The 24,157-nt window shown below is 62.1% G+C and overlaps 3 protein-coding genes across 9 annotated transcripts; 2 read left to right on the top strand and 1 right to left on the bottom strand.

Annotated features, from left to right (window-relative positions):
* Positions 1 to 266: 266 nt before the first annotated feature.
* On the bottom strand, positions 267 to 8,659 carry TAF6 (TATA-box binding protein associated factor 6). 3 transcript variants are annotated; one of them, XM_075907944.1, is made up of 15 exons: positions 8,530 to 8,659; positions 8,095 to 8,268; positions 7,208 to 7,294; positions 6,545 to 6,698; positions 6,354 to 6,410; positions 5,750 to 5,869; positions 4,264 to 4,406; positions 3,754 to 3,831; positions 3,303 to 3,404; positions 2,972 to 3,154; positions 2,827 to 2,901; positions 2,538 to 2,663; positions 2,045 to 2,218; positions 1,581 to 1,778; positions 267 to 997 (listed from the first exon to the last, which is right to left on the bottom strand). In XM_075907944.1, exons 2-15 carry the CDS (start codon positions 8,251 to 8,253, stop codon positions 617 to 619), a joined length of 2,037 nt encoding a protein of 678 aa, XP_075764059.1. In that variant the 5' UTR covers positions 8,254 to 8,268; positions 8,530 to 8,659; the 3' UTR covers positions 267 to 616. The 3 variants fall into 3 exon arrangements, with proteins under 3 accessions (XP_075764059.1, XP_075764060.1, XP_075764058.1); XM_075907945.1 differs by having other exon boundaries at positions 8,488 to 8,531; XM_075907943.1 differs by lacking the exon at positions 8,530 to 8,659 and having other exon boundaries at positions 8,095 to 8,383.
* On the top strand, positions 8,635 to 20,907 carry MBLAC1 (metallo-beta-lactamase domain containing 1). Of its 4 annotated transcripts, none has more exons than XM_075907949.1 (2): positions 8,635 to 8,996; positions 19,910 to 20,907. In XM_075907949.1, exon 2 carries the CDS (start codon positions 20,068 to 20,070, stop codon positions 20,887 to 20,889), a length of 822 nt encoding a protein of 273 aa, XP_075764064.1. In that variant the 5' UTR covers positions 8,635 to 8,996; positions 19,910 to 20,067; the 3' UTR covers positions 20,890 to 20,907. The 4 variants fall into 4 exon arrangements, with proteins under 4 accessions (XP_075764064.1, XP_014431085.2, XP_075764066.1 ...); XM_014575599.3 differs by having other exon boundaries at positions 8,635 to 9,042; XM_075907951.1 differs by lacking the exon at positions 8,635 to 8,996 and adding an exon at positions 19,224 to 19,514.
* On the top strand, positions 20,887 to 24,157 carry LOC102461172 (transmembrane 4 L6 family member 5-like). 2 transcript variants are annotated; one of them, XM_006127265.4, is made up of 5 exons: positions 20,887 to 21,020; positions 22,164 to 22,229; positions 22,453 to 22,622; positions 23,078 to 23,279; positions 23,422 to 24,151. In XM_006127265.4, exons 1-5 carry the CDS (start codon positions 20,946 to 20,948, stop codon positions 23,434 to 23,436), a joined length of 528 nt encoding a protein of 175 aa, XP_006127327.1. In that variant the 5' UTR covers positions 20,887 to 20,945; the 3' UTR covers positions 23,437 to 24,151. The 2 variants fall into 2 exon arrangements, with proteins under 2 accessions (XP_006127327.1, XP_006127326.1); XM_006127264.4 differs by lacking the exon at positions 20,887 to 21,020 and adding an exon at positions 21,704 to 21,883 and having other exon boundaries at positions 23,422 to 24,157.

The following is a 24,157-nucleotide window of genomic DNA, read 5'->3' as shown; positions in this document are numbered from 1 at the left end:
GAGAACACCCACTCATTCCACCCAGCCCAGACCTCCCCCACGGCAGCCCCCCAGGTGCAGATGGGGGGCAGGGGAGGGCTGGAGGGGCCCAGTGAGCTCAGAGATTGGAGGCCCCCATCCCTGTGTGAGGGGCTTTGGGCAGAGAAAGGGCTGTGGAAGCTGGGGGACAGGCACCAGGACTCCTGAGTCTCCAGCAGGCAGAGGCAGACTCCAGAGCAAGGGCCCGGCCGAGCTGGGAGGAGCCGGACCAGCACCGCGCCCGCAGAGCAAGGGCAGGCCCTTTATTGGGATGTAGCAGTTTACAGCGCAATATTTACAGCTGTTCCTGGGGGCAGCCCCCTTTGCACCCCCCAACACCAGACAGGTGGGGTACCCCAGGGTGCCTGGTCCACTAGCCTCTGGCACCTCCCTGTGGCCAATGCTGTTCCTGCACCAACCCAGGCCAAGCACTAGGTGCCCCACGTGCTGCAGGGGGAAGGGTCAGATCCTCTCCCTCCTCCCGTTACCGACCTTCGTCCTGGGCCACCCCGCGGGCAGGGATGTCACTGGAGGTGGGGGAGCGCTCAGTCTGCCTCAAACGCTGCCCAAGGGGGCAGAGCCATGGCAGGGGACAGGGTCACTGGGAAGGCTGGGGTGACCCGGCCACGCCACCCTGTGCTCCGTTGGCCTTGCCGAATGGGATGGGGGTGCCGGGGGGCGCCTGAGGGCTGTCACTGGGCTCCAGCTTGACAGTGGTGCTAGCGGGGGGGGCCAGGCCAGGAAGTGGCAGCCCTGAAGGTGCAGAGGGAGAGAGCTGGGCAGGGGGACCCCCCGCTTTCCCCCCCTCGCCTGGGGCGGGCAGTGAGACCACGATGTACTTCTGCACGCTGCCCGTGACGGTAGCGCTGGGCGCCGTCTGGGCCGTGGAGACCAGCTTGACCACAGGCTGCACGCCAGGCGCCGTGGTGCTGACGGGGGATGTGGCTGTGCCCACAGCGCTGGTGCTGAAAGTGATCACCTGCAATGAGAGGCCCGGAGGGTCAGCGTGCCCCACACACGGCACAGGGGAGCCCACGTCCAATGCCCTCCACCCCGTTCCCCCACTCCCATGCCAGCCTGCCCCCTGGACCTTGCCCCCACATCCCCACCTGCCCCCGCAATCCTCCCTGGGAAGCATGGGGCTGGCCCCCCTTCCCCACACCTCCCCATGCTAGCCTGCCCCCTGGAAACTCCAGGGCAGCACAGAAGGAGCCCTGGCCTTCCCCCACCCTCTCAGGACCCTTGCAGGGCAGCTGATCCCAACGGGATGGAGTGCAGGCTGCTCCAAATGGGGGGCGGGGGGGGTTGGAGGGCAGGATTCAGGGGTCTGAGCAGCATTGCAGGCTGGGTGGCCTGCAACCCTGCCTGAGGTCCTGGCTGAGGGCAGGAGCGTGCCCGCCCCAGTGGCAGAGCCTAGCAGGGGCGTCACACGTCTCTCCCAGGCTGCAGAGTGGGGCTGTGAAGGCCAGAACACACCGCAGCAAGGGAAACTGAGGCACCGGTGGGGTAGAACCATGGCTGGACTGTGCCAAAGCAGCCCCCCATGACCCCTGCACCATTACCTGCTGGGAGGTGCTGTTGCCAGAGGCAGAAGACATGACGATGTACTTGGTGGGGGGTGGGGATGGCTGGGTAGGGGTGGAAGGGCGGCCGGACACCAGGGTTTGCACAGGCAGCGTGATGGAGCTGGGCACCTTGATGATGCTAGGGGCGCGCGGCGGGCCCTGCGGGGCCTGGGACAGGGTCAGCGTCGGGCGGGGCTGCCAGGTGGAGACAGACAGACAGACACTGTCAGACACACGCCTCCCATACTCTTGCTAGCCCCTCAAAACGCTCTCAGCCTCCCAGTCTGCCAGTGCCCACGGACACACAGCCCCTCCCGATGGTCTCTCACCAGCCCACCCCCCTAGCTCCCACCCCACTGGCCTCTGTTCCTCCCCCAAATCTCTCCTTGCTCCCTCCCTCTGCCCCACAGGCTCTCACCTCCTGCAGAGCCGGTACCTGCCCCCCAGCCGGCCCCTCGTACCTGCGTAATGGTGAGGGTGGTGCGGTTCACCTGCTGGGCCTGCAGGGCAGCCTGCGCCCGGGCTTTCACCACGTGGGTGCAGAGCAGGGCACCCAGGTAGCCATAGTCGGCCTTGTAGCAGTCCTGGTTGTCAGGCGGTGGGCGGATCTTGGCCAGCACGGGGGCACAGTGCTTCTGCGAGGCGGGCAGAGGGGAGGGGTGAGCAGGAAGCTAGCAGGGGGATACTGGGTAGGGCCCAGGAGAAGGGGCTGGGGGAGAACTGGGAAGGACCCCAGACAAAGAGCTGGAGCCTCAGGGATTGGCAGGGGCCAGGAGGAAGAGCGGAGTCTCCTGGCCCAGGCAGGGCCAGAAAGGAGCCGAACCAGGAAGTAGGAAGCCCCAGAGAAGTGAACTGGGAAGGAACTGGAAGAGGCAACTAAGCTGCAGCCCCAAAGGATGAGCCCAGCGGCCATGACCCCGCCCCAGGCTACGCCCCTCTGGCTCCGGCACCCACCAGCAGAAGACTCTGGACGTGGTCGGCCCCGATCTTGTCAATGTTGCTGACGACTGGCCCCTCCACAATGCCGCGCACCCGCTCACCCTCCACCTGCAGCCGGGGCAGGATCAGCGTCTTGATCACCTGGGGGAAAGGAGCTGTCAGCTGGGAGGCCGCCCTCCAGCATGTCCCAGGATGCGTCCCTTTGCCCCGCCCCTTCACCCCTGAGGGCGCATCCCCTCTCCCAGAGCTGTTCCCAGCACACCCCAAATCCCTCTCCCCCTTGTGGACCCAGGATCTCACTCACGTCATGGCCCAGCTCAGCCAGCCCGGCGATGGAGCCGTACCGTGTGGTCCAGGGGGTCTTGTCGTCCACCCAGCTCTGTGGGGACAAGGGAGCGGTGAGCTCTGCACCCAATTTCCCAAGGGGCCCCTCCCCAGGCCCCGCCCACCTTGGTGAAGGTCTTGGTGATGCGGGATTGGATGTTGTTGGTGGTGGTGCTGAAGTTCTTGCAGATCTGGGCAATGAGGCGGGCGGCGAAGTCCCTCAGGGCCCAGTGATTGTCCACGTCCGGCCGCAGGCAGAGCTGCCGGCTCACAATGCAGGTCATCACGGCCGGGATCAGCTCGTGCAGCTGGTAGTGGTGGGGAGAGAGGTCAGTCACCGTCCACCCCACCAGGACCCAGCCCACTCCGGCCACCCCAGCAGGGTTCACACGGGGAACAGAACCCGTGGCTCAGCGCCTGCCCCCGAGCAAAGCCAGGAGCCTGGCGGCCACTCACATATTTCTCCAGGTAGAGGGTGGGGTTGTCCATCAGGGCCTTCACCATCCGCATCAGGTAGATGAGCAGCGCCAGGTTATTCTGCACCACATTCACACGCACCTGGGTGGAGATCCAGTCAGGGTTTGGTGCAGGGGGCCACAGCCTGAGGGGGGCTCAGCCTGGCTCCTTGCCCTCACAGAACCCCCAGCCTAGAGGGGCCGGCCCAGGGCCCACAGCCTGGGGAACGTGGCCTGGCTCCCCTGCCCACCATGGGACCTGTAGCTTAGAGGGGCCGGCCCAGGGCCCACAGCCTGGGGAACCTGGCCTGGCTCCATGCCTTCCTGAGCTTAGAAGAACTGGGCCAGGAATCACACCGAGGTGCTTGGCCCCGCTCCCCAGCCTAGAAGGGACAGACAGGCCAGGGGGTCACAGTCGGGTCGCTCCGACTGACGACAGCTCCTCCCCATACCCCCTCGGAGATGAAGGTGCTGAAGCGCGGCAACATCTGGTAGAGGCCGGGGTCCGTGGCGATACTCTGCAGGGCTTCCTGGGGGGCAGAGAGAGCAGCCTGTCAGCGCAGGGGGTGGGGAGAGAGGGGGTTGTGCCCAGGGACAGGGGCTCATGCATGCTCTGGGGGGACAGACAGCAGGGTCTGGGGGCTGAGACAGCCCAGCAGCGAGGAGGGGGTGGGGTGGGCTCTGTCAGGGGGAATTCTCTCAGCTCTCGTGGGAGCCCACATAGATGTGGGGTGATGGGGAGCACTCATAGCTCTCGTGGCCTCACAGGAGCCCATGCACACCCCAGGAGGGGGGCGGATGGAGGTGATGGGAGCATCCAGCAGTGGAGGACTGTGGGAGCTGGGATGGAGCCCCAGGGGGAGCAGTGAGAGCACAGAGGGGCTGAGGTGGGGGACAGAGGGTGCTGACGACAGGGAGCAGTACGCTGGGAGGGGTAGGGGGTGGCGCATTGGGGCACTCACGGCTCGCTTGGCCTCACAGGAGCCCACACAGGCCTCGGTGATCTCCTTGTAGTACAGCTGCTGCTCCACCGACAGCTCGTGGATGCTGCGCGGCTTCAGTTTCAGCGGGGCCCCCTCCAGCACCGGGCCCTTCTTCTCCTTCCCTGGGGGGCAAGGTGTGAGCACAGCCCCGCCCCTCCCACTAACCCCGCCCCCTCCAGCACCGGGCCCTTCTTCTCCTTCCCTGGGGGGCAAGGTGTGAGCACAGCCCCGCCCCTCCCACTAACCCCGCCCCCTCCAGCACCGGGCCCTTCTTCTCCTTCCCTGGGGGAGGCAAGGTGTGAGCACAGCCCCGCCCCTCCCACTAACCCCGCCCCCTCCAGCACTGGACCCTTCTTCTCCTTCCCTGGGGGGCAGGGTGTGAGCACAGCCCCGCCCCTCCCACTAACCCCGCCCCCTCCAGCACTGGACCCTTCTTCTCCTTCCCTGGGGGGCAGGGTGTGAGCACAGCCCTGCCCCTCCCACTAACCCCACCCCCTCCAGCACTGGACCCTTCTTCTCCTTCCCTGGGGGGCAGGGTGTGAGCACAGCCCTGCCCCTCCCACTAACCCCACCCCCTCCAGCACTGGACCCTTCTTCTCCTTCCCTGGGGGGCAGGGTGTGAGCACAGCCCCGCCCCTCCCACTAACCCCATACCCTCCAGCACCGGACCCTTCTTCTCCTTCCCTGGGGGGGCAGGGTGTGAGCACAGCCCCGCCCCTCCCACTAACCCCGCCCCCTCCAGCACCGGGCCCTTCTTCTCCTTCCCTGGGGGGCAAGGTGTGAGCACAGCCCCGCCCCTCCCACTAACCCCGCCCCCTCCAGCACCAGACCCTTCTTCTCCTTCCCTGGGGGAGGCAAGGTGTGAGCACAGCCCCGCCCCTCCCACTAACCCCGCCCCCTCCAGCACTGGACCCTTCTTCTCCTTCCCTGGAGGGCAAGGTGTGAGCACAGCCCTGCCCCTCCCACTAACCCCACCCCTCCCGCACTGGGCCCTTCTCCTTCCCTGGAGGGCACAGTGCCCCTTGCCATGCAGCCCCACCTCCTGTGGCCCTGGAACCATCTTCTCTTTTTCTCCTTCCTGGGGGGGTGGGGAGGGAATTGAGCAGACCCCCACCCCTTCCTGCTAGCCCTGCACCCTGCTGCACAGCCCCACCCCTCCAGCAGCCAGGTGGCCTTCTCCTTCCTGGGGTGGTGGGAGGGGTCAGATGTTACAGCAGGGCCTGCCCCTGGAACATGGCCCTGCCCTCTTCAACACTGCTCCACCCCCTGGCCTGACCCCCTCCCTGTCCCAGCACGCAGACCTTCTTCCCATGAGGAGCAGGAGCCATGAGACAGTGCAGGGTCACCCCGACTAGCAGCCCACAGCTTACACCCCTCTAGTGACTGGCCCCATCCCCAGCACTACTCTGCATCCATTCTCCCAGCCTTCGAAGCCCCTGGCCCTGCTGCTCTGCTTGGGACTGACCTTTGCCATCCGGAGTACTTGCGCTTTGCCCTTTACCCTTTAGCGTCCCAACCTCCTCCTGCCCTGGCTTCGTGGGCTTCAGCGGCTCTGTGGCCTCAGCTTTCTGCTGCTCCTTGGGGGCTAGAGACACAGCAGGTTCACCAGCCAGCCCCAAAGGCACAGCCCTTTCGCACGGGGATGCAGCCACCTCTGGGGTGGGGCGGCTGGTTATACAAGGACCCCTCGCCCAGCATGGAGATGCAGCCACCTCGGGGATGGAGCGGCTGGTTACACAAGGACCCCTCGCTCAGCGCAGAAATGCAGACACCTCTGGAATGGGGCAGCTGGTTACATAGGGACCCCACATGCAATGCTGAAATGCAGCTATGTCTAGGGCAGGACACAGGACAACATCAAGGGCACTTCTCAGTAGGAAATGCATTATCTTTTGACCAGGCTGCTGGATCAGTCTCTAGTTTCGGGGACCACAGCAGATGGCACTTGGAAAAGCTTGTCAGTCACCCTGCTCTGCAGACCAAGCGCCCAGACAGAACAGACACGCAGGAAGCAGACAACTCAAGTCCCTGTGGGGCACTGCACCTGGACACCTGGCTCCACAACTCACCTGGGGGCGGATTCTCAGGGATGGCGGGCTGAGTGCCTTCGATGCTGAGCCAGTGAGCTGAAAGGGAGCGGAGAGAAGGATCAGGGGCAAGCAGCACTGCAGGCTGGGTGCTGCACCTCCCGTTCCTTGCCCCCACATAATCCTTTGCTCTCCATGCCCCCTCATCCCTGTCTGCCCCATGTTGCCCCCACCTTTGAGGCACACGTCCAGCGGGACACGGGGCAGTGGCGTGTTGATGATGTCGCTCAGATCCACTTCTTTCTCTTCATAGAAGTAGAGCTCGCGCCCGCCCCCACTGGCATAGCGGAAGGGGATGAACTCCTGGGCATGAAAGCCATACAGCGGCTGTGGGGAGAGGGACATAGAGGGTGAGCTGGAGTCCCCATGTCAGAGCCTTCCCTTGGCTCAGCTCCATGGCTCTACCTGCCTTTCGGCACAGCCCCCGTGCTATACATGCCTGGCTCCCAACAGTAAATACAGCCTGGCTCTGTGGCTCTACCTGCCTTTTGGCATGTCCCTTGTGCAATACACACCTGCTGCACCAGGGAGAGGAGCACCATTTTGTCCTTGGGAAAACATATACCTATGCTGGAAATTGTCTCCCTGAATGTTACATGCGCCCTACCATAGTGACCGGCAGGGGGAACCTCCCCCCCCCAAAGCTCAGGGGAGTCTCTGTTCTAGGAATTCAGGCCTTGAAATCCATGAAAAGCCCCTCTGCACTTCAGAACTGTCCTCCCCTCCCCAGCACCAAGCACATGGCCTTACTCAGATGGCCCCCAAGCCCACAGGACTCCAATGCCAGCCAAGAGCCTGCCCCACAAGCTCCTCGGGGCTGGGACTGCCCCTTTTACCTCCACGTTCTTCAGTTTCAAGGCATAGTCCACGTCGCTGGTGGTCAGCTTCCGACGCTTGCCCATGTGCATGAACTTCAGAGCATCCTGCAGGCAAATGGGAAGTGAGGGTTGTCTCACCCCTCTCTGCTCCAAGGACCCTCAGGCAACCAAGGGCAGGAGCAGAGCAACTGGGAGGTGGAGGCATTGGGTGCATGAGGTTCTCCTCGGGCCAGAAACTGGATGGGAGGGTCTTGGGACAGCTGGGGGCCCTGTATACCCGTGTGATTTCCATAACCCACCAACTGCTCAGGACAATGTCCGGGGGCCCACAGCTGGGTGATCTTCCAAAGACAGGGAAGTGAGGCAATGCTAGGGGCAGAGAGTGCCTGTGGGACCCCCTGCCCATACATGGGCAATCTGCTGGAGCCGAGAGGATGTGGCAATGCCAGGGAAGGAAGGGGAGATGCCGTGGACAGAGGAAGATTAATAAGACTGGGGCATGTCACCTTACAAAAGAGGAGACTAAAGAGGGATATGATGGACGTGTATAAAATCACAACCAGTGTGGACAAAGTAAATAAGGGAAATTATTTACTTGTTCCCATAGCACAAGAACTAGGGGTCATCAAATGAAATCAATTGTTAGCAGAATTAAAGCAAACCAAAGGAAGTAGTTTGTCACACAGCCAACCTGTGGAACTCCTTGATGGAGGATGTTGTGAAGACCAGGATTTTAACTGGGTTCAAAAGAGAGCTAGATACGTTCACGGGGGTTCTGTCCATTAATAGCTATTAGCCAGGATGGGTGGGAGTGGCTATCCTAGTCTGTCAGAGGCTGGGAATGGGCAGCGGGGAGGGATCCCTGTTCCGGTCACTCCCCTCTGCCGAGGACGGGGTGCCCGTACCTGGGTGATCTCCTTGACGCGGTAGCTGACCTCGTCGGCCAGCAGCTGGCAGGTCTCCTCGGGCACCTGGGCGATGCCCACGGCCTCTGCCATCACCTTCATGGACTCGGCCGGCAGCAGCGTGTGGCTCAGCTTCGCCTTCTTCTCCTCGGCCGCCATCGCGCCCCGCCGCACCTGCGGGGAGGGGGGTGAGACACGGGCCGGGGCGGCGGAACCTCCCGCCACTGCGCGGCCCGGACCCCAAGGGCCCCATCCCCCACCTGGCTGGCCCCGCCCCTTTCCCTAGCCCCTCCCCTAACTCCCGCCCCCCACCGTGCCGGCGCCCCTCCCTCTCCCGGCAGCTGCACGCCCGCGCTGCGGCGCAACCTCCTCGCCCCCGCTACATTCCCCCACCGATCCCGGTGCCGCGCTACACCCCTGCCAGGACCCGAGCACCTCCGAGGGGCGGGGCCAGCCCTGGAGACCGGCAGGCGGGCAGGGACGCACTGCGCAGGCGCGGGATGGGGCGCGGGAGGAGGACAGTGCCTGTGTGCGTGGTGCCTCACAGCTAGGACGGCGCCTGCGTGCCGCGCATGGATTCCTTTCTACCAAGCATGTGCAACATGGCCAAGTGCGGAAAACATGCGCGCTAGCGCCCCAGCCTTTGGTTGATGACGCGCATGAGCAGTCCAGATCCCTTTTTTTTTAGAGGCACGCCACATCCCCACGCATGCGTCGCTCTCCCGCTTGCTGCGCTCTGCGAGGCGCCTACTGCTCATGCTTCATCCCCTCCCTCCCCTTCCCCCCTTAAAGGGCCACCGCGGCTATTAGCAGCCTTAGCCTAGGACTGGTGCGGGGCTACGCGGCTCCCCCTGCTGGGGCTGCAGCTGAGGAGGAGGAAAGGCGAGCCACCCCCTGCGAAGGTAATGGGGGCGCGTCTCTTAAAGGGGCCATGGCCTGTGTGGGGAGGTGAGTGGAACTGCTAGGGACTGGGGTTCAGGCCAGCTGTGCTTTGCAAGCTAAGATGGGGAAGGGAGCCATGGTCTCCTGAGATATCCACGTGGTCTGTATGGGGCTGAAAGAACCAGGCCAGAGGTGGGGACACAGCCTCAGTGTAGAAATGGCAGCCGTCACTAGCAGATCCATATGGGCTATATAGGAACTGGGGGTGGGGGACAGGGCATGGGGCATTGCATGGGCAGCTGCTAACCACCTGGCAGTATGTAAGTACCTCGGAGGTGCTGGAACTGGGGCAATCAGAAGAGGCACATCAAATACAATATGTTGTAAGTGTAGGTGCTAGGGTCCGGGATTCCTGGGTTCTCTCCCTGATTCTAGGAGGGAAATGGGGCCGGGGAGCATTGAAGGGGAGGAGTTGGTGTCCTGAACACCTGGGTTCTCCAAGCCCTTTGCATGTCATAGGTTGCATGGCACATGCCCAAAAACCCAGTTTCCTTTTCCCCACAAACTCTAGAATTTCTCTTTGACCAACTTCCAAAAGCAAATCTTCCCTTTGATAATGAAAGGCTGAAAATTTCCATCCACAAACCTTTAGCTTATTGTTTTTAGACCAAACCAGGACAAATTCTCCCTTTGCACAAACCCTTGCAGATTTGGGGCCATTTTGCCTGGGAACTGACCTTGATGGTAAAGTGCTGCTGGCTGAAAAGATGCCCTTCCCCCACTCTTAAAATCTTAAATGAGCCGAAATGTTCCATAGAATCTCTATGGCTAGTAATTCCATGCTCCAATAATAAGAATGTGGCAGTAGGGATATATTATTGACCACTTGATTAGGACAGTGGTATTGAAATTAGAGAGGGTATCAAAAAACTCAATAATAGTGGGGGATTTAAACTATCTCCATCTTGACTGGGGACACGACACTTCAGGATGGGATCCAGAGATCAAATTTATTGATATCTTAAATGACTGTTTATTTGAGCAGCTGGTTTCAGAACCCACAAGGGGAGAAGCTATTCTTGATTTAGCCCTAAGTGGAGAGCAGGATCTGGTTCAAGAGGTAAATATAACTGGACTGCTTGGAAATAGTGACCATAATGTAATCAAATGTAACATCCCTGTGGTGGGGAAAACACCTCAGTAGCCCAGCATTGTAGCATTTAATTTCAGAAAGGGGAAATATACAAAAATGAAGATAGTTAAACAAAATTTTTAAAAGGTACAGTGACAAAAGTAAAATCTGTGCAAGCTGCATGGAAACTTTTCAAAGACACCATCATAGAGACCCAACTTAAATGTATACCCCAAATTAAAAAACACAGTAAAAGAACAAAAAAGTGCCACTGTGGCTTTACTGGGTAAAAGCAGCAGTGACAGATAAAAAGACACCTTTTTAAAAGTGGAAGTCAAATCCTAGTGAGGAAAATAGAAAGGAGCATAAACTTTGTCAAATTAAGTGTAAAAATATAATTAAAAAAGCCAGAAGGGAGTTTGAAGAACAGCTAGCCAAAAACTCAAAAAGTAATAGCAGAATGTTTTTAAGTACATCAGAAGTAGGAAGCCGGCTAAACAACCAGTGGGGCCCTGGGACGATTGAGATGCTAAAGGAGTACTCAAAGATGATCAACTTATTGCAGAGAAGCTAAATCAATTCTTTGCTTCAGTCTTCATGGTTGAGGATACTGGGGAGATTCTCAAATCTCAGCCATTCTTTTTAGTTGACAAATATGAAGAATTGTCCCAAATTGAGGACAATTATTAGAGGAGGTTTTGGAACAAACTGATAAACTTAACAGTAACAAGTCACCAGGACCAGATGGCATTCACCCAAGAGTTCTGAAAGAACTCAAATTGGAAATTGCAGAACTATTAACTGTGGTTTGTAACCTATCCTTTAAATCAGCTTATGTACCTAATGACTGGAAGATAGCTAACATGACACCAATATTTAAAAGGGCTCTAGAGGTGATCCTAATAATTACAGACTGGTAAGTCTAACATCAGTACTGGGCAAATTAGTTGAAACTATAGTAAACAATAAAATTGTCAGACATATAGATGAACATAATTTGTTGGGGAAAAGGCAACGTGGTTTCTGTAAAGCAGGAGTACTCAATTTTGGAAGCCCTGGGGACCATAATGATACAGCACATGCCAAGGGCTGCATCTTAAGTGTAGTTGCTTATACATGCAAATAGCTTCTTTCACACTGGCAGGCATGTATGCAATGATTAAGCCTTAAGCTGCAGCACCGGAACCAAATGTGGCCAGTGTGAGCCAGTCAGCACCTCTCAGGCTCTGCCCACAAGGGTAAGCAACCATTAATTTCCACAATGCCCTGGCATTCCCCGCATCTCCTCTCTGGAGGCTTAGAAACGCCAACACCCTGTACCCATCTGTTTTGCCAGCCTGTCCACTTGCATCTTTCAGTGCTCACCCTGCCTGAGAACGCCTCACCGTTGTCGAGTGTGTTCCCAGGCCATGTTCAAAGGATCCCACCCGCGGGCCTCGTGTTGAGCCCCATGTAAACCCAAACCACACCACGGGCCACAAATGGGCTGTGAGCCACATGCGGCCGCAGCCCTGCTGTAAAGGGAAATCACGCCTTATTAATCTACTTGAGTTCTTTGAGGGGGTCAACAAACATGTGGACAAGGGGGATCCAGTGTACTTAGATTTCCAGAAAGCCTTTGACAAGGTCCCTCACCAAAAGCTCTAAAGCAAAGTAAGTTGTCATAGGATGTAGTGGAGCCTGGACTACCTTGCCTAGAAAATAAATGGTGATGTCTTACTTGTCCCCGGTTCATATCTCTAAAAAGCAAAACCCAGGCCTGTCTCAAGTCTGGTTCACACAGGAAAGGTTTGGGAGGTAGGAATGTTTTGAATAACAATGCAGATTAAGTGTGGTACAGTGAGACCACACAAAAAGCAACCTTATATTGGTACTTCTGTTTCTGATAAGCAAAAATTACAGATACAGTCATACAACTGTCAACCACACACATAACAGCAACATCCTGAGAAGGACGTGCTGCAAATAGGGCATTGGAAAGTCTTGCTATGCTATAAAATGGGCTTAGTAAGAACAATCAATGGGCAGGATTGACCCACAGATCTTGCTTAATGTAGCTAGAAGTAAGTAGGCCCTTCTCACCAGCACCCCAGTGCATGGCTTTCCATTGCATGGGAATTAAAGGACCTTCCCAGTGCATGGGAATCAACCAAGACCTCCTGCCTGGTACTATAGGTAGCATATGGGTGAAGTGTAAGTGAACTAGGCTTTATTATAGTAGATTTTTTTTTTATTAATTGCTTTTGCATTGCTTTGAGCTCTATTAATTGCTTTAGTATCTATAGTATTTAAGGTTTAAATTATATAGTAATTGTTTTTAAGGCTTATAAAACTTAAACAAATGTATTAACTGCTTCAAGCTTGTAATAAATGAGAAAGTGGTTAAGTCTCCCTAGAGTGTCCTGGTTTCCCTTGGATCGAAAATATATCGAACTACACGACATGAGATAAGAGGAAATGTCCTTTCATGGATTGATACTGGTTAAAAGATAGGAAACAAAGGGCAGGAATAAACTATAAGTTTTCCGAATGGCGAGAGGTAAATAGTGAGATTCCCCAAGGGTCTGTCCTGGGACCCATCCTATTCAACTTATTTATAAATGATCTAAAGAAAAGGGTAAACAGTGAGGTGGCAAAATTTGTAGATGATACCAAACTGCTCAAGATAGTTAAGACCAAAGCAGTCTGTGAAGATTTTAAAAAGCTCTCAACAAACTAAGTGACTGGGCAACAAAATGGCAAATAAAATGTAATGTTGACAAATGTAAAGTAATGCACACTGGAAAAAATAATCCCAACTAGATGTACAACGTGATGGGCACTAATTTAGCTACAACTACTCGAGAGAGAGATCTTGAAGTCATTGTGAATAGTTCTCTGAAAACATCCAGTGGCTAGGTCTAGACTACTAGGCTACAAAGCAATTAATATCGCTGTGCCTCATTTGCATGCCTTATGAACCGCCATTTTTGCACAAGGGGCTTTTGTGCAAGAAGAAGCTGTCTACACTGCTCCTTGTGTAAAAACCCCCTCTTGCACAAAGCCGTTCTGCTGCTTATTTTCAGGCAGAACAGCTCTTGCGCAAGAGGGGGTTTTTGCATAAGAAGCAGCAGTGTAAACTGCTTCTTCTTGCGCAAAATGGAGGTTCATTAGATATCCAAATGAGGCACGACGATATTCATCGCCCTGCCTCATTTGCATATATTCTTGTGCAAGAATGCGCAATGTAGATGTAGCCCAAGGTTTTGTCTTGTCTTGATTCTTTTGTCAAAAGAGGCTTTTCCGACATTTGGCCCGTCTAGACTGGGCCAAATGTCAGAAAAAACCCTCTCTTTCGGAAGCCCCTTTCTTCCTCGTGGAAGGAGGAATACAGGGGCTTCCGAAAGCGCATTTGCACTTCCGCAAAAAAAAAGCGGAAGTGCAAACGCATTCCCTGGACACAGCAGGGTTTTCTCAGGATACCTCCGGTATCCTCAAAAGAACCCAGTCTAGACGTAGCCTCAGTGTGTAGCGGCAGTCAAAAAAGCAAATAGGAATCATTTAGAAATGGATAGAGAATAAGACAAAAAAATCTTAATGCCTCTATATAAAACCATGGTGCACCCACATCTTGAATATTGCATACAGATGTGGTCACCTCATTTCAAAAAAGATATATTGGCATTGGAAAAGGTTCAGAAAAGGGCAACAAAAATGTTTAGGGGTTTGGAATCAGGTCACATATAGAGATTAAAAAGACTTGAACTTTTCAGCTTAGAAAAGGGGAGACTAAGTGGAAGGGGATATGATAGAGGTCTATAACTGACTCATGACTGGTGTGGAAAAAATGAATAAGAAAAAGTTATTTACTTATTCTCACAATATAAGAACTAGGGGTCACCAAATGAAATAGGCAGCAGGTTTAAAACAAACAAAAGGAAGTTTTTCTTCACTCAGCGTACAGTCAAACTGAGAAATTCCTTGCCAGAGGATGTGGTGAGCGCTAGGACTTTAACAGGGTTTAAAAAAAGAGCTAGATAAATTCATGGCCTGTGTCTAGACTGGCCAGTTTTTCCAAAAAATCAGCCATTTCTCCAGAAAAACTTGCCAGCTGTCTACACTGGGGGCGAGGCGGGAGCAGGGCGGTTCGGGGTGAGCTGGGAGGGAGCGAGGGGGGAGCCGGGCGATTGGGAGGGAGCTGGGAGTGGGGGAGCAGGGAGGTTGGGGTGAGCTGCGAGGGGGGAGTGGGGTGGTTGGGGGCGAGGGGGGAGCGGGGCGGTTGGGGTGAGCTGGGAGGAGGTGAGGGGGGAGCGGGGCGGTTGGGGGGAGCTGGGAGGAGGTGAGGGGGGAGCGGGGCGGTTGGGGGGAGCTGGGGCGGTTGGGGTTGAGGGGTGAGCTGGGGCGGTTGGGAGCTGGGGCGGTTGGGGTTGAGGGGGGATCGGGGCGGTTGGGGGGAGCTGGGGCGGTTGGGGTTGAGGGGTGAGCTGGGGCGGTTGGGGGGATCTGGGGCGGTTGGGGTTGAGGGGTGAGCTGGGGCGGTTGGGAGCTGGGGCGGTTGGGGTTGAGGGGGGATCGGGGCGGTTGGGGTTGAGGGGGGAGCTGGGGCGGTTGGGGGGAGCTGGGGCGGTTGGGGTTAAGCGGGGCGGTTGGGGGGAGCTGGGGCGGTTGGGGTTGAGGGGGGAGCTGGGGCGGTTGGGGGGGAGCTGGGGCGGTTGGGGTTGAGGGGGGAGCGGGGCGGTTGGGGAGAGCTGCGAGGGGGGAGCTGGGGCGGTTGGGGGGAGCGGGGGCGGTTGGGGTTGAGGGCGGAGCGGGGGCGGTTGGGGGGAGCGGGGGCGGTTGGGGTTGAGGGGGGAGCGGGGCGGTTGGGGGGAGCGGGGGCGGTTGGGGTTGAGGGCGGAGCGGGGGCGGTTGGGCGGAGCGGGGGCGGTTGGGGTTGAGGGGGGAGCGGGGGCGGTTGGGGGGAGCTGGGGCGGTTGGGGTTGAGGGGGGAGCGGGGGCGGTTGGGGGGAGCTGGGGCGGTTGGGGTTGAGGGGGAGCGGGGGCGGTTGGGGGGAGCTGGGGCGGTTGGAGTTGGGGGGTGAGCTGGGGCGGTTGGGGGGAGCTGGGGCGGTTGGGGTTGAGGGGGGAGCGGGGCGGTTGAGGGGAGCGGGGGCGGTTGGGGTTGAGGGGGGCGGTTGGGGTGAGCTGGGGCGGTTGGGGTTGAGGGGGGAGCGGGGCGGTTGAGGGGAGCGGGGCGTTTGGGGTTGAGGGGGGAGCGGGGGCGGTTGGGGGGAGCGGGGGCGGTTGGGGGGAGCGGGGGCGGTTGGGGTTGAGGGGGGAGCTGGGGCGGTTGGGGGGTGCGGGGGCGGTTGGGGTTGAGGGGGGAGCGGGGGCGGTTGGGGTTGAGGGGGGGCGGTTGGGGTTGAGGGGGGAGCGGGGCGGTTGGGGGGAGCGGGGGCGGTTGGGGTTGAGGGGGGAGCTGGGGCGGTTGGGGGGTGCGGGGGCGGTTGGGGTTGAGGGGGGAGCGGGGCGGTTGGGGGGAGCGGGGGTGGTTGGGGTTGAGGGGGGAGCTGGGGCGGTTGGGGGGTGCGGGGGCGGTTGGGGGGGAGCGGGGGCGGTTGGGGTTGAGGGGGGAGCGGGGGCGGTTGGGGGGAGCGGGGGCGGTTGGGGTTGAGGGGGGAGGGGGGCGGTTGGGGGGAGCGGGGGCGGTTGGGGTTGAGGGGGGAGCGGGGCGGTTGGGGGGAGCTGGGGCGGTTGGGGTTGAGGGGGGAGCTGGGGCGGTTGGGGGGTGCGGGGGCGGTTGGGGTTGAGGGGGGAGCTGGGGCGGTTGGGGGGAGCGGGGGCGGTTGGGGTTGAGGGGGGAGCTGGGGCGGTTGGGGGGTGCGGGGGCGGTTGGGGTTGAGGGGGCGGTTGGGGTTATGGGGCGGTTGGGGGGAGCGGGAGCGGTTGGGGTTGAGGGGGGAGCGGGGGCGGTTGGGGGGAGCGGGGGCGGTTGGGGGGAGCTGGGGCGGTTGGGGTTGAGGGGGGAGCTGGGGCGGTTGGGGGGCGCGGGGGCGGTTGGGGTTGAGGGGGGAGCTGGGGCGGTTGGGGGGTGCGGGGGCGGTTGGGGTTGAGGGGGGAGCGGGGCGGTTGAGGGGAGCGGGGGCGGTTGGGGTTGAGGGGGGAGCGGGGCGGTTGAGGGGTGCGGGGGCGGTTGGGGTTGAGGGGGGAGCGGGGCGGTTGGGGGGTGAGCTGGGGCGGTTGAAGGGTGCGGGGGCGGTTGGGGTTGAGGGGGGAGCTGGGGCGGTTGGGGGGTGCGGGGGCGGTTGGGGTTGAGGGGGGAGCGGGGGCGGTTGAGGGGAGCGGGGGCGGTTGGGGTTGAGGGGGGAGCTGGGGCGGTTGGAGGGTGCGGGGGCGGTTGGGGTTGAGGGGGGAGCGGGGGCGGTTGGGGGGAGCGGGGGCGGTTGGGGTTGAGGGGGGAGCGGGGGCGGTTGGGGGGAGCGGGGGCGGTTGGGGTTGAGGGGGGAGCGGGGCGGTTGAGGGGAGCGGGGGCGGTTGGGGTTGAGGGGGGAGCGGGGCGGTTGAGGGGAGCGGGGGCGGTTGGGGTTGAGGGGGGAGCGGGGCGGTTGGGGGGAGCTGGGGCGGTTGGGGTTGAGGGGGGAGCTGGGGCGGTTGGGGGGTGCGGGGGCGGTTGGGGTTGAGGGGGGAGCGGGGCGGTTGAGGGGTGCGGGGGCGGTTGGGGTTGAGGGGGGAGCTGGGGCGGTTGGGGGGTGCGGGGGCGGTTGGGGTTGAGGGGGGAGCAGGGCGGTTGAGGGGAGCGGGGGCGGTTGGGGTTGAGGGGGGAGCGGGGCGGTTGAGGGGTGCGGGGGCGGTTGGGGTTGAGGGGGGAGCGGGGCGGTTGGGGGGTGAGCTGGGGCGGTTGAGGGGTGCGGGGGCGGTTGGGGTTGAGGGGGGAGCTGGGGCGGTTGGGGGGAGTGGGGGCGGTTGGGGTTGAGGGGGGAGCGGGGCGGTTGAGGGGAGCGGGGGCGGTTGGGGTTGAGGGGGGAGCGGGGGCGGTTGGGGGGAGCGGGGGCGGTTGGGGTTGAGGGGGGAGCGGGGGCGGTTGGGGGGAGCGGGGGCGGTTGGGGTTGAGGGGGGAGCGGGGCGGTTGGGGGGAGCGGGGGCGGTTGGGGTTGAGGGGGGAGCGGGGCGGTTGAGGGGAGCGGGGGCGGTTGGGGTTGGGGGGGGAGCGGGGCGGTTGGGGGGAACGGGGGCGGTTGGGGTTGAGGGGGGAGCGGGGCGGTTGGGGGGAGCGGGGGCGGTTGGGGTTGAGGGGGGAGCGGGGCGGTTGGGGGGAGCGGGGGCGGTTGGGGTTGAGGGGGGAGCGGGGCGGTTGAGGGGAGCGGGGCGGTTGAGGGGAGCGGGGGCGGTTGGGGTTGAGGGGGGAGCGGGGCGGTTGGGGGGAGCGGGGGCGGTTGGGGTTGAGGGGGGAGCGGGGCGGTTGAGGGGAGCGGGGGCGGTTGGGGTTGAGGGGGGAGCGGGGGCGGTTGAGGGGAGCGGGGGCGGTTGGGGTTGAGGGGGGAGCGGGGCGGTTGGGGGGAGCGGGGGCGGTTGGGGGGTGCGGGGGCGGTTGGGGTTGAGGGGGGAGCGGGGCGGTTGAGGGGTGCGGGGGCGGTTGGGGTTGAGGGGGGAGCTGGGGCGGTTGGGGGGTGCGGGGGCGGTTGGGGTTGAGGGGGGAGCAGGGCGGTTGAGGGGAGCGGGGGCGGTTGGGGTTGAGGGGGGAGCGGGGCGGTTGAGGGGTGCGGGGGCGGTTGGGGTTGAGGGGGGAGCGGGGCGGTTGGGGGGTGAGCTGGGGCGGTTGAGGGGTGCGGGGGCGGTTGGGGTTGAGGGGGGAGCTGGGGCGGTTGGGGGGAGTGGGGGCGGTTGGGGTTGAGGGGGGAGCGGGGCGGTTGAGGGGAGCGGGGGCGGTTGGGGTTGAGGGGGGAGCGGGGGCGGTTGGGGGGAGCGGGGGCGGTTGGGGTTGAGGGGGGAGCGGGGGCGGTTGGGGGGAGCGGGGGCGGTTGGGGTTGAGGGGGGAGCGGGGCGGTTGGGGGGAGCGGGGGCGGTTGGGGTTGAGGGGGGAGCGGGGCGGTTGAGGGGAGCGGGGGCGGTTGGGGTTGGGGGGGGAGCGGGGCGGTTGGGGGGAACGGGGGCGGTTGGGGTTGAGGGGGGAGCGGGGCGGTTGGGGGGAGCGGGGGCGGTTGGGGTTGAGGGGGGAGCGGGGCGGTTGGGGGGAGCGGGGGCGGTTGGGGTTGAGGGGGGAGCGGGGCGGTTGAGGGGAGCGGGGCGGTTGAGGGGAGCGGGGGCGGTTGGGGTTGAGGGGGGAGCGGGGCGGTTGGGGGGAGCGGGGGCGGTTGGGGTTGAGGGGGGAGCGGGGCGGTTGAGGGGAGCGGGGGCGGTTGGGGTTGAGGGGGGAGCGGGGCGGTTGAGGGGAGCGGGGGCGGTTGGGGTTGAGGGGGGAGCGGGGCGGTTGGGGGGAGCGGGGGCGGTTGGGGTTGAGGGGGGAGCGGGGCGGTTGGGGTTGAGGGGGGAGCGGGGCGGTTGGGGGGAGCGGGGGCGGTTGGGGTTGAGGGGGGAGCGGGGCGGTTGGGGGGAGCGGGGGCGGTTGGGGTTGAGGGGGGAGCGGGGGCGGTTGGGGTTGAGGGGGGAGCGGGGGCGGTTGAGGGGAGCGGGGGCGGTTGGGGGGAGCGGGGGCGGTTGGGGTTGAGGGGGGAGCTGGGGCGGTTGAGGGGAGCGGGGGCGGTTGGGGTTGAGGGGGGAGCGGGGGCGGTTGAGGGGAGCGGGGGCGGTTGGGGGGAGCGGGGGCGGTTGGGGTTGAGGGGGGAGCTGGGGCGGTTGAGGGGAGCGGGGGCGGTTGGGGTTGAGGGGGAAGCGGGGGCGGTTGGGGGGAGCGGGGGCGGTTGGGGTTGAGGGGGGAGCGGGGCGGTTGGGGGGAGCGGGGGCGGTTGGGGTTGAGGGGGGAGCTGGGGCGGTTGGGGGGAGTGGGGGTGGTTGGGGTTGAGGGGGGAGCTGGGGCGGTTGGGGTTGAGGGGGGAGCGGGGCGGTTGGGGTGCAGAGCTGGGGGCGGGGCGGGGCGGGGGCTCCTCGGGGCAGAGTTCTGGCGCAGGGGGTCTAAGCCTGCCCCAGTAGGGAAGGGGAGCGCGGGGCGGTGGCCACTCTCCCGGCTGACACTGCCCGGGGCGGGGGGGCAGCGCTGTTGGGAGAGCAAAGCCCCGCGAAAGGGTTTTGGCGTCGTGTCCCTCGGCACGTCCCGTCCAGCCCGGGAGATCCAACGTGGCGGCGCACGCTGCGCTCCGGGCCGAATCTCGCCTCCCAATATGGCAGCGCTGATCGGCTTCACTCTGCCGCTTTCAATATGGCGGCACCCATGACCAACTTCCGGTCAGGCGCAGGCGTAGCCGTTCCCTCGGGCCTAGATGGTGGCGAGCTGGGGACCATCGCTTCCGTTGAGGTCGCCATTCGCTTCCGGTCAATCCGCCGCCCACGAGATCTTGTGTCTGCTCGTGGCGGAGTCCCGCAACAATATCCGGGCTGGTTGGGCGCGCGCCACTCTGCGGACCCGACCATTGTAGGGGCTGGTGGGGGAGAAAGAATGGAGATTGGTCATGTCTCTAGGGGGCGGGGCGGGGCACGGGGCTCGCTGGGAATGAGGCCAGGGGAGGACTGGCTGGGATGAGGGCGGTAGGAAGGTGGGGGAGGGGCTGGCTGGGGGAGGATGAGGAAGGTGGGGGAGGGGCTGGCTAGGGGGATGACAGCAGTGGGGACTTGGGGGAGGGAGGGGGAGGCAAGCCATGCCCCGTGGCAACTGTGGTTGCAGCCTCTCACTTGCCCCATCTTTCTCTCTAGGTTCCCCAGACGGAGGTATTGTTAGGCAGACTCTGGAGTCCCCTTAACCTCCAGACCTGGGCCCATTGAACTCTGACCTCCAGGACTTCAAGCTTTGTAACCTCCAACCTCTGTGAAGACCAACCTTGGCGGGGGGGGGGCATCCTGTGACCCTCCCCATGTCCCTTTCTCCCTCCATGAGCCAGCTGGAGCAACCAGAGCCCCCCGGAGACCCCTCCCACTTGGATGCTGCACCTATGCATACGGAGCCCCTGGATTCCCCCTTCATCCCAGGCACCCCCTACTCAGTGCTGGTGCTGCAGGAAGGGTTCAGCCAGGTGCTGCCAAATGGGCATACACAGGCTGACGGCACCATCACACTGGTACGGGGGCCCCAGCTCACTCTGGTGGACACAGGAGGCCCCTGGAGGCGGAAGCGGCTACTGGAACTGCTGGCGGCCCAGGATGTGGCCCCAGGCGACGTGTCCCATGTTGTCTGCACCCATGGCCACTCAGACCATGTTGGCAACATCAACCTGTTCCCCACAGCTACGCTGCTGGTGGGGTTCGACCTCAGCCAGGGTGAGGGGCTGTACCTGCCCCACAATCTGGGGACTGGCACTCCCTATTCCATCCATCCCGGCCACATAGAAGTGGTGCCCACACCTGGCCACACAGCTGCCCACACCAGTGTGCTGGTGCATGGCACAGCCCTGGGCACAGTGCTAGTAGCCGGGGACCTGTTTGAGCGGCAGGACGACGAGGATGCTTGGCGGGCACTGAGCGAAGATCCAGCCCGGCAGGAGCGGAGCCGTCGATGGGCGCTGGCTGTGGCCGACGTAGTGATCCCTGGCCATGGGCCACCCTTCCGTGTGCTGCGGGTGCACAGCAGCACCAAGGAGGACCAGATACCCCTGGGGATGGGGAGAGAGACCATGAGGCCTGAGACCTATGTAGGACAAGGCATGTCCGTGCCCCCCGAGACTTTGAGCTGCAATTAAACACCTTGGTCTCCCCCAGTGTGGCCTCTTATTCTTGGAGGATTTTTCCCAGGGACATGCTCCTTCTTCAGATCTGCCTGCCCCTCGCTCCTGTGGCCTCTGCACCCCAAAACAGGAAAGTGAGAAGCCAGGTACCCCCCCAGATGGTATCAGCCCCCAAACTCCTACAGCTCCCAGGGGCAGAGCTGCAGAATAGGCTGAGGGGGCAGCTGTGTGACCTGGTGTTTATCTCACATGCAGGCCGAGCCCTTTTATAGTTTAATTGCCCTGTTTGTGGCACAGGGAAGTTGGCCACTTGCCCAGCAGCCAAAGATAATAGGGGACTAAACCCCATTACACAGAGCCCTCTGCCGTCCTGCCCCAGAGATGCTGGCTTTTGAGTCTAGCTCTGGGGTACCTGTTGATCGGGCTCTGCCCATAGTATATGTGTCATGCCTGATAGGGTCGATCAATAGGCCCAGTTGTTAATGACGCTTGTGAGGATTTATGCCCAAGGACACGGGAACCTGGCACGGCCTGGCACCACCGCTGACACCTTCATAACACATGCTGCACAGTACAGAGCTGGGGGCTCCACTGGGAGTCAGGACATCTGGCTTCTCTCCCCAGCTCTGCCCCGCCAAGCCTGGCACCGCACATGACCCTACAGTAGCAACCTCCACCTGAGGGACCCACTGCTAAGCCCCCCCAGCCGCATTTGTTCCAGGTTCACACCAGGCACCTGGGAGCAAACTCCAGTGGGTGTGGTAGGGGTGGAGCTGCCCAGTGACCCCCGTATAAGCAGCAGGCTGCGCCAGGTCCCACAGTAGGCGTGATGTGCACAGGGAAGTGCTCCCGAGTGGTGGGCGTGGGGCTCTGGCCCCTGGCACTGACCTGCATTGTCTGCAATCTGATCCTCTGCTTCCCCGCCTGGGACCTGCAGTATGTCCAGCAGCGGGACCAGCTCACCCCCGAAGTGCTGTACCTGGGGGGCCTCGTCGGGGGTGGCCTCTTGGTGAGCTGGGGGACAAGGAGGAGGGATAGCTTGGCAAGGGGGCACCAGATTGGGGCTGGGCCAGTAGGGATTATGGGTCAGGAGTGAGGGGCACCAGTAGGGCTGCAGGGGAGCCCCAAACTAGGAAAGTAGAGGGGCTGCAGGTTGGGAGTGAGGGGCACCAGCAGGGCTGGGGGGAGCTCAGGGCTGGGCTGGGGGTTGGAAGTGAGGGGCATAGGCAGGACTAAGGAGAGGCTGGGGGTAGGGGCTGCATCCTACCACTGATTCTCTCTCTCCCCAGATCCTGATACCTGCGATTCACATCCAGGCGACTGGCCGGCAGGGCTGCTGTGGCAATCGCTGTGGGGTGAGCCCCCCCCCCAGCTCTTGCTCCAAGCAAGCCCCACACTGCCCCCAACCCCTCACCTCCATGGGGAGCTGAGCCCCTCCCCAACAGGGGCTGTGCTCCTACACACCTCCAGTGAACCTCCCAGCACCCTTGGCACCAGTGGGGTCCCCTTCCCCTCTGATCCATGGCACTAGAAGGGTCTCCATGGGATCCCCCACTAATAGGGTCTCCCCCCCCCCAGATGTTCCTGTCCATTCTCTTTGCTCTGCTGGGGGTGGTTGGCTCAGTCTACGCCGTGAGTGTTGCCTCCTTGGGGCTGGTGAACGGGCCCCTGTGCCAGGTGCGGAAGTCGAATGGGAGCCTGGGCGCCTGGGAACAGCCCTTCCGTAGCCTCGACCTCGAGCAGTTGAGGTGCGCGCCACAGCGGTATAATGTGGCCTTCAGGTCGGGAGTGAGGGGCACTGGCAGGGCGGGGGGAGCCCAGAGTTTGGTTGGGAGGGCTGGAATGGGCTGGCAGGGGCTGTAAGTTGGAAGGGCAGGGGTGGGGCTGTAAGTTGGGATGGTGGGTCTGGGGGGGAAGTGAAGAGGGGGGGGCTGGTAGGGGCTGTAGGTTAGGAGGGTGAGGCTGGGGGGAGTGAGGAGCACTGGTGGGGGCCAGGCTGGTAGGGGCTGTAGGTTAGGAGGATGAGGCTGGGGGGGAGCGAGGAGCACTGGTGGGGGCCAGGCTGGTAGGGGCTGTAGGTTGGGAGGGTGAGGCTGGGGGGAGTGAGGGGTGGGGGTGGGGGGTTGTAGGTTAGGAGGGAGGGGCTGTAGGTGGGGGACACCAGTGTGGCCTGGCGCTGGGCAGTTCCTTGCTGTGCCCACAGGGAGCGGAGCTACTTGTTTAACACCTCGACGTGGGACACATGCGTGAAGCCGCCTGGCGTGGTCCAGTTCAATGTGATTCTCTTCTCGCTGGGGCTGGGCGCGGCGCTGCTGGAGCTGCTGCTCTGCGCAGCCCAGGTGCTGAACGGCCTCTTCGGTTGCCTCTGTGGGACGTGCAACAGGAGGCAGGACCGGAGCGCCAAGGTGCGGCCCGGCCCAGGCCCGCAACCGGGTTCCTTTCCCAACCCACCCTACCCCACCCCATTGCCAGCTGCGTCCCCGCGTCAGGCAATGGGCCGGGCATGAAGAGGCACCAGGCAGAATTGACCCTTGTTCCCTTTTTCAGGAAACCCGCTACTGAGTCACGCCAGGGGAGCAGAGACCCAGGAGTGTGGGATCACCGCGACCTGCGAAACTGTGGGGAGGGGGAAATGTAAAGGGCAGCCCTACCCCGACAGTCTGTGCCCCGGCTGCACCCAATAAAGCCCAGGGCCCAGAAGCCGACGCCCCCGATGGCGGGGCTGTGAATTGCGGCCTCTGCTCTGCACAAACTTCACGTGTCTGATTGTGTCAATAGTGAGCCGTAGTGGGGGAGGAGGCTGGGGCCTCCTGAAATGCATGAGTCACAACTCCTGCTGTTGTGCCCAGCCGGTGCCCCTCACTCCCGTCCTGCAGCCCTTGCCTGCCCAGCCCTGGGCTCTCCAGATCCAGCTCTGCCCTCACTCCTGATCCGCAGGCCCTGCCAGCCCAGCCCTGGGCTTCTCCCACGCTGCTGGTGCCCCTCGCTCTTGACCTGCAATCCCTGCACCCCCAGCTCCTTGCCAGCCTAGTCCTGGGCTCCTCCCAGCTCTGCCAGTACCTTTCACTCCTGCCCTGCAGCCCCTGCCAGTCTTGCCCTGAGCTCCCCAAGCCCATCACTCCCAACCCGCAGCCCCTGCCAGTCCAGCCCTGGGCTCCCCCTGCCTTGCTGGTGCCCCTCACTCCTGACCTGCAGCATCTGCCCCTTCCCAGCCCTGCTGGTGCCCCTCACTCCTGACCTGCAGCATCTGCCCCTTCCCAGCCCTGCTGGTGCCCCTCACTCC

Source organism: Pelodiscus sinensis, chromosome 24 (assembly GCF_049634645.1).
Source record: "Pelodiscus sinensis isolate JC-2024 chromosome 24, ASM4963464v1, whole genome shotgun sequence".
NCBI classification, from domain to species: Eukaryota; Metazoa; Chordata; order Testudines; family Trionychidae; genus Pelodiscus; species Pelodiscus sinensis.
This window is presented reverse-complemented; position numbering and strand designations above follow the sequence as displayed.

Coding starts and splice junctions, on each gene's coding strand:
- TAF6 (XM_075907944.1), bottom strand. CDS start 8,253: ATGGCGGCCGAGGAGAAGAAGGCGAAGCTGAGCCACACGCTGCTGCCG. Junction 7,295..8,094: donor GCGTCAAGGAGATCACCCAG/GTACGGGCACCC, acceptor ATTTGCCTGCAG/GATGCTCTGAAGTTCATGCA. Junction 5,870..6,353: donor CCCTGAGAATCCGCCCCCAG/GTGAGTTGTGGA, acceptor CTGTGTCTCTAG/CCCCCAAGGAGCAGCAGAAA.
- MBLAC1 (XM_075907949.1), top strand. CDS start 20,068: ATGTCCCTTTCTCCCTCCATGAGCCAGCTGGAGCAACCAGAGCCCCCC.
- LOC102461172 (XM_006127264.4), top strand. CDS start 21,704: ATGTGCACAGGGAAGTGCTCCCGAGTGGTGGGCGTGGGGCTCTGGCCC. Junction 21,884..22,163: donor TCGTCGGGGGTGGCCTCTTG/GTGAGCTGGGGG, acceptor CTCTCTCCCCAG/ATCCTGATACCTGCGATTCA. Junction 22,623..23,077: donor CTCGACCTCGAGCAGTTGAG/GTGCGCGCCACA, acceptor CTGTGCCCACAG/GGAGCGGAGCTACTTGTTTA.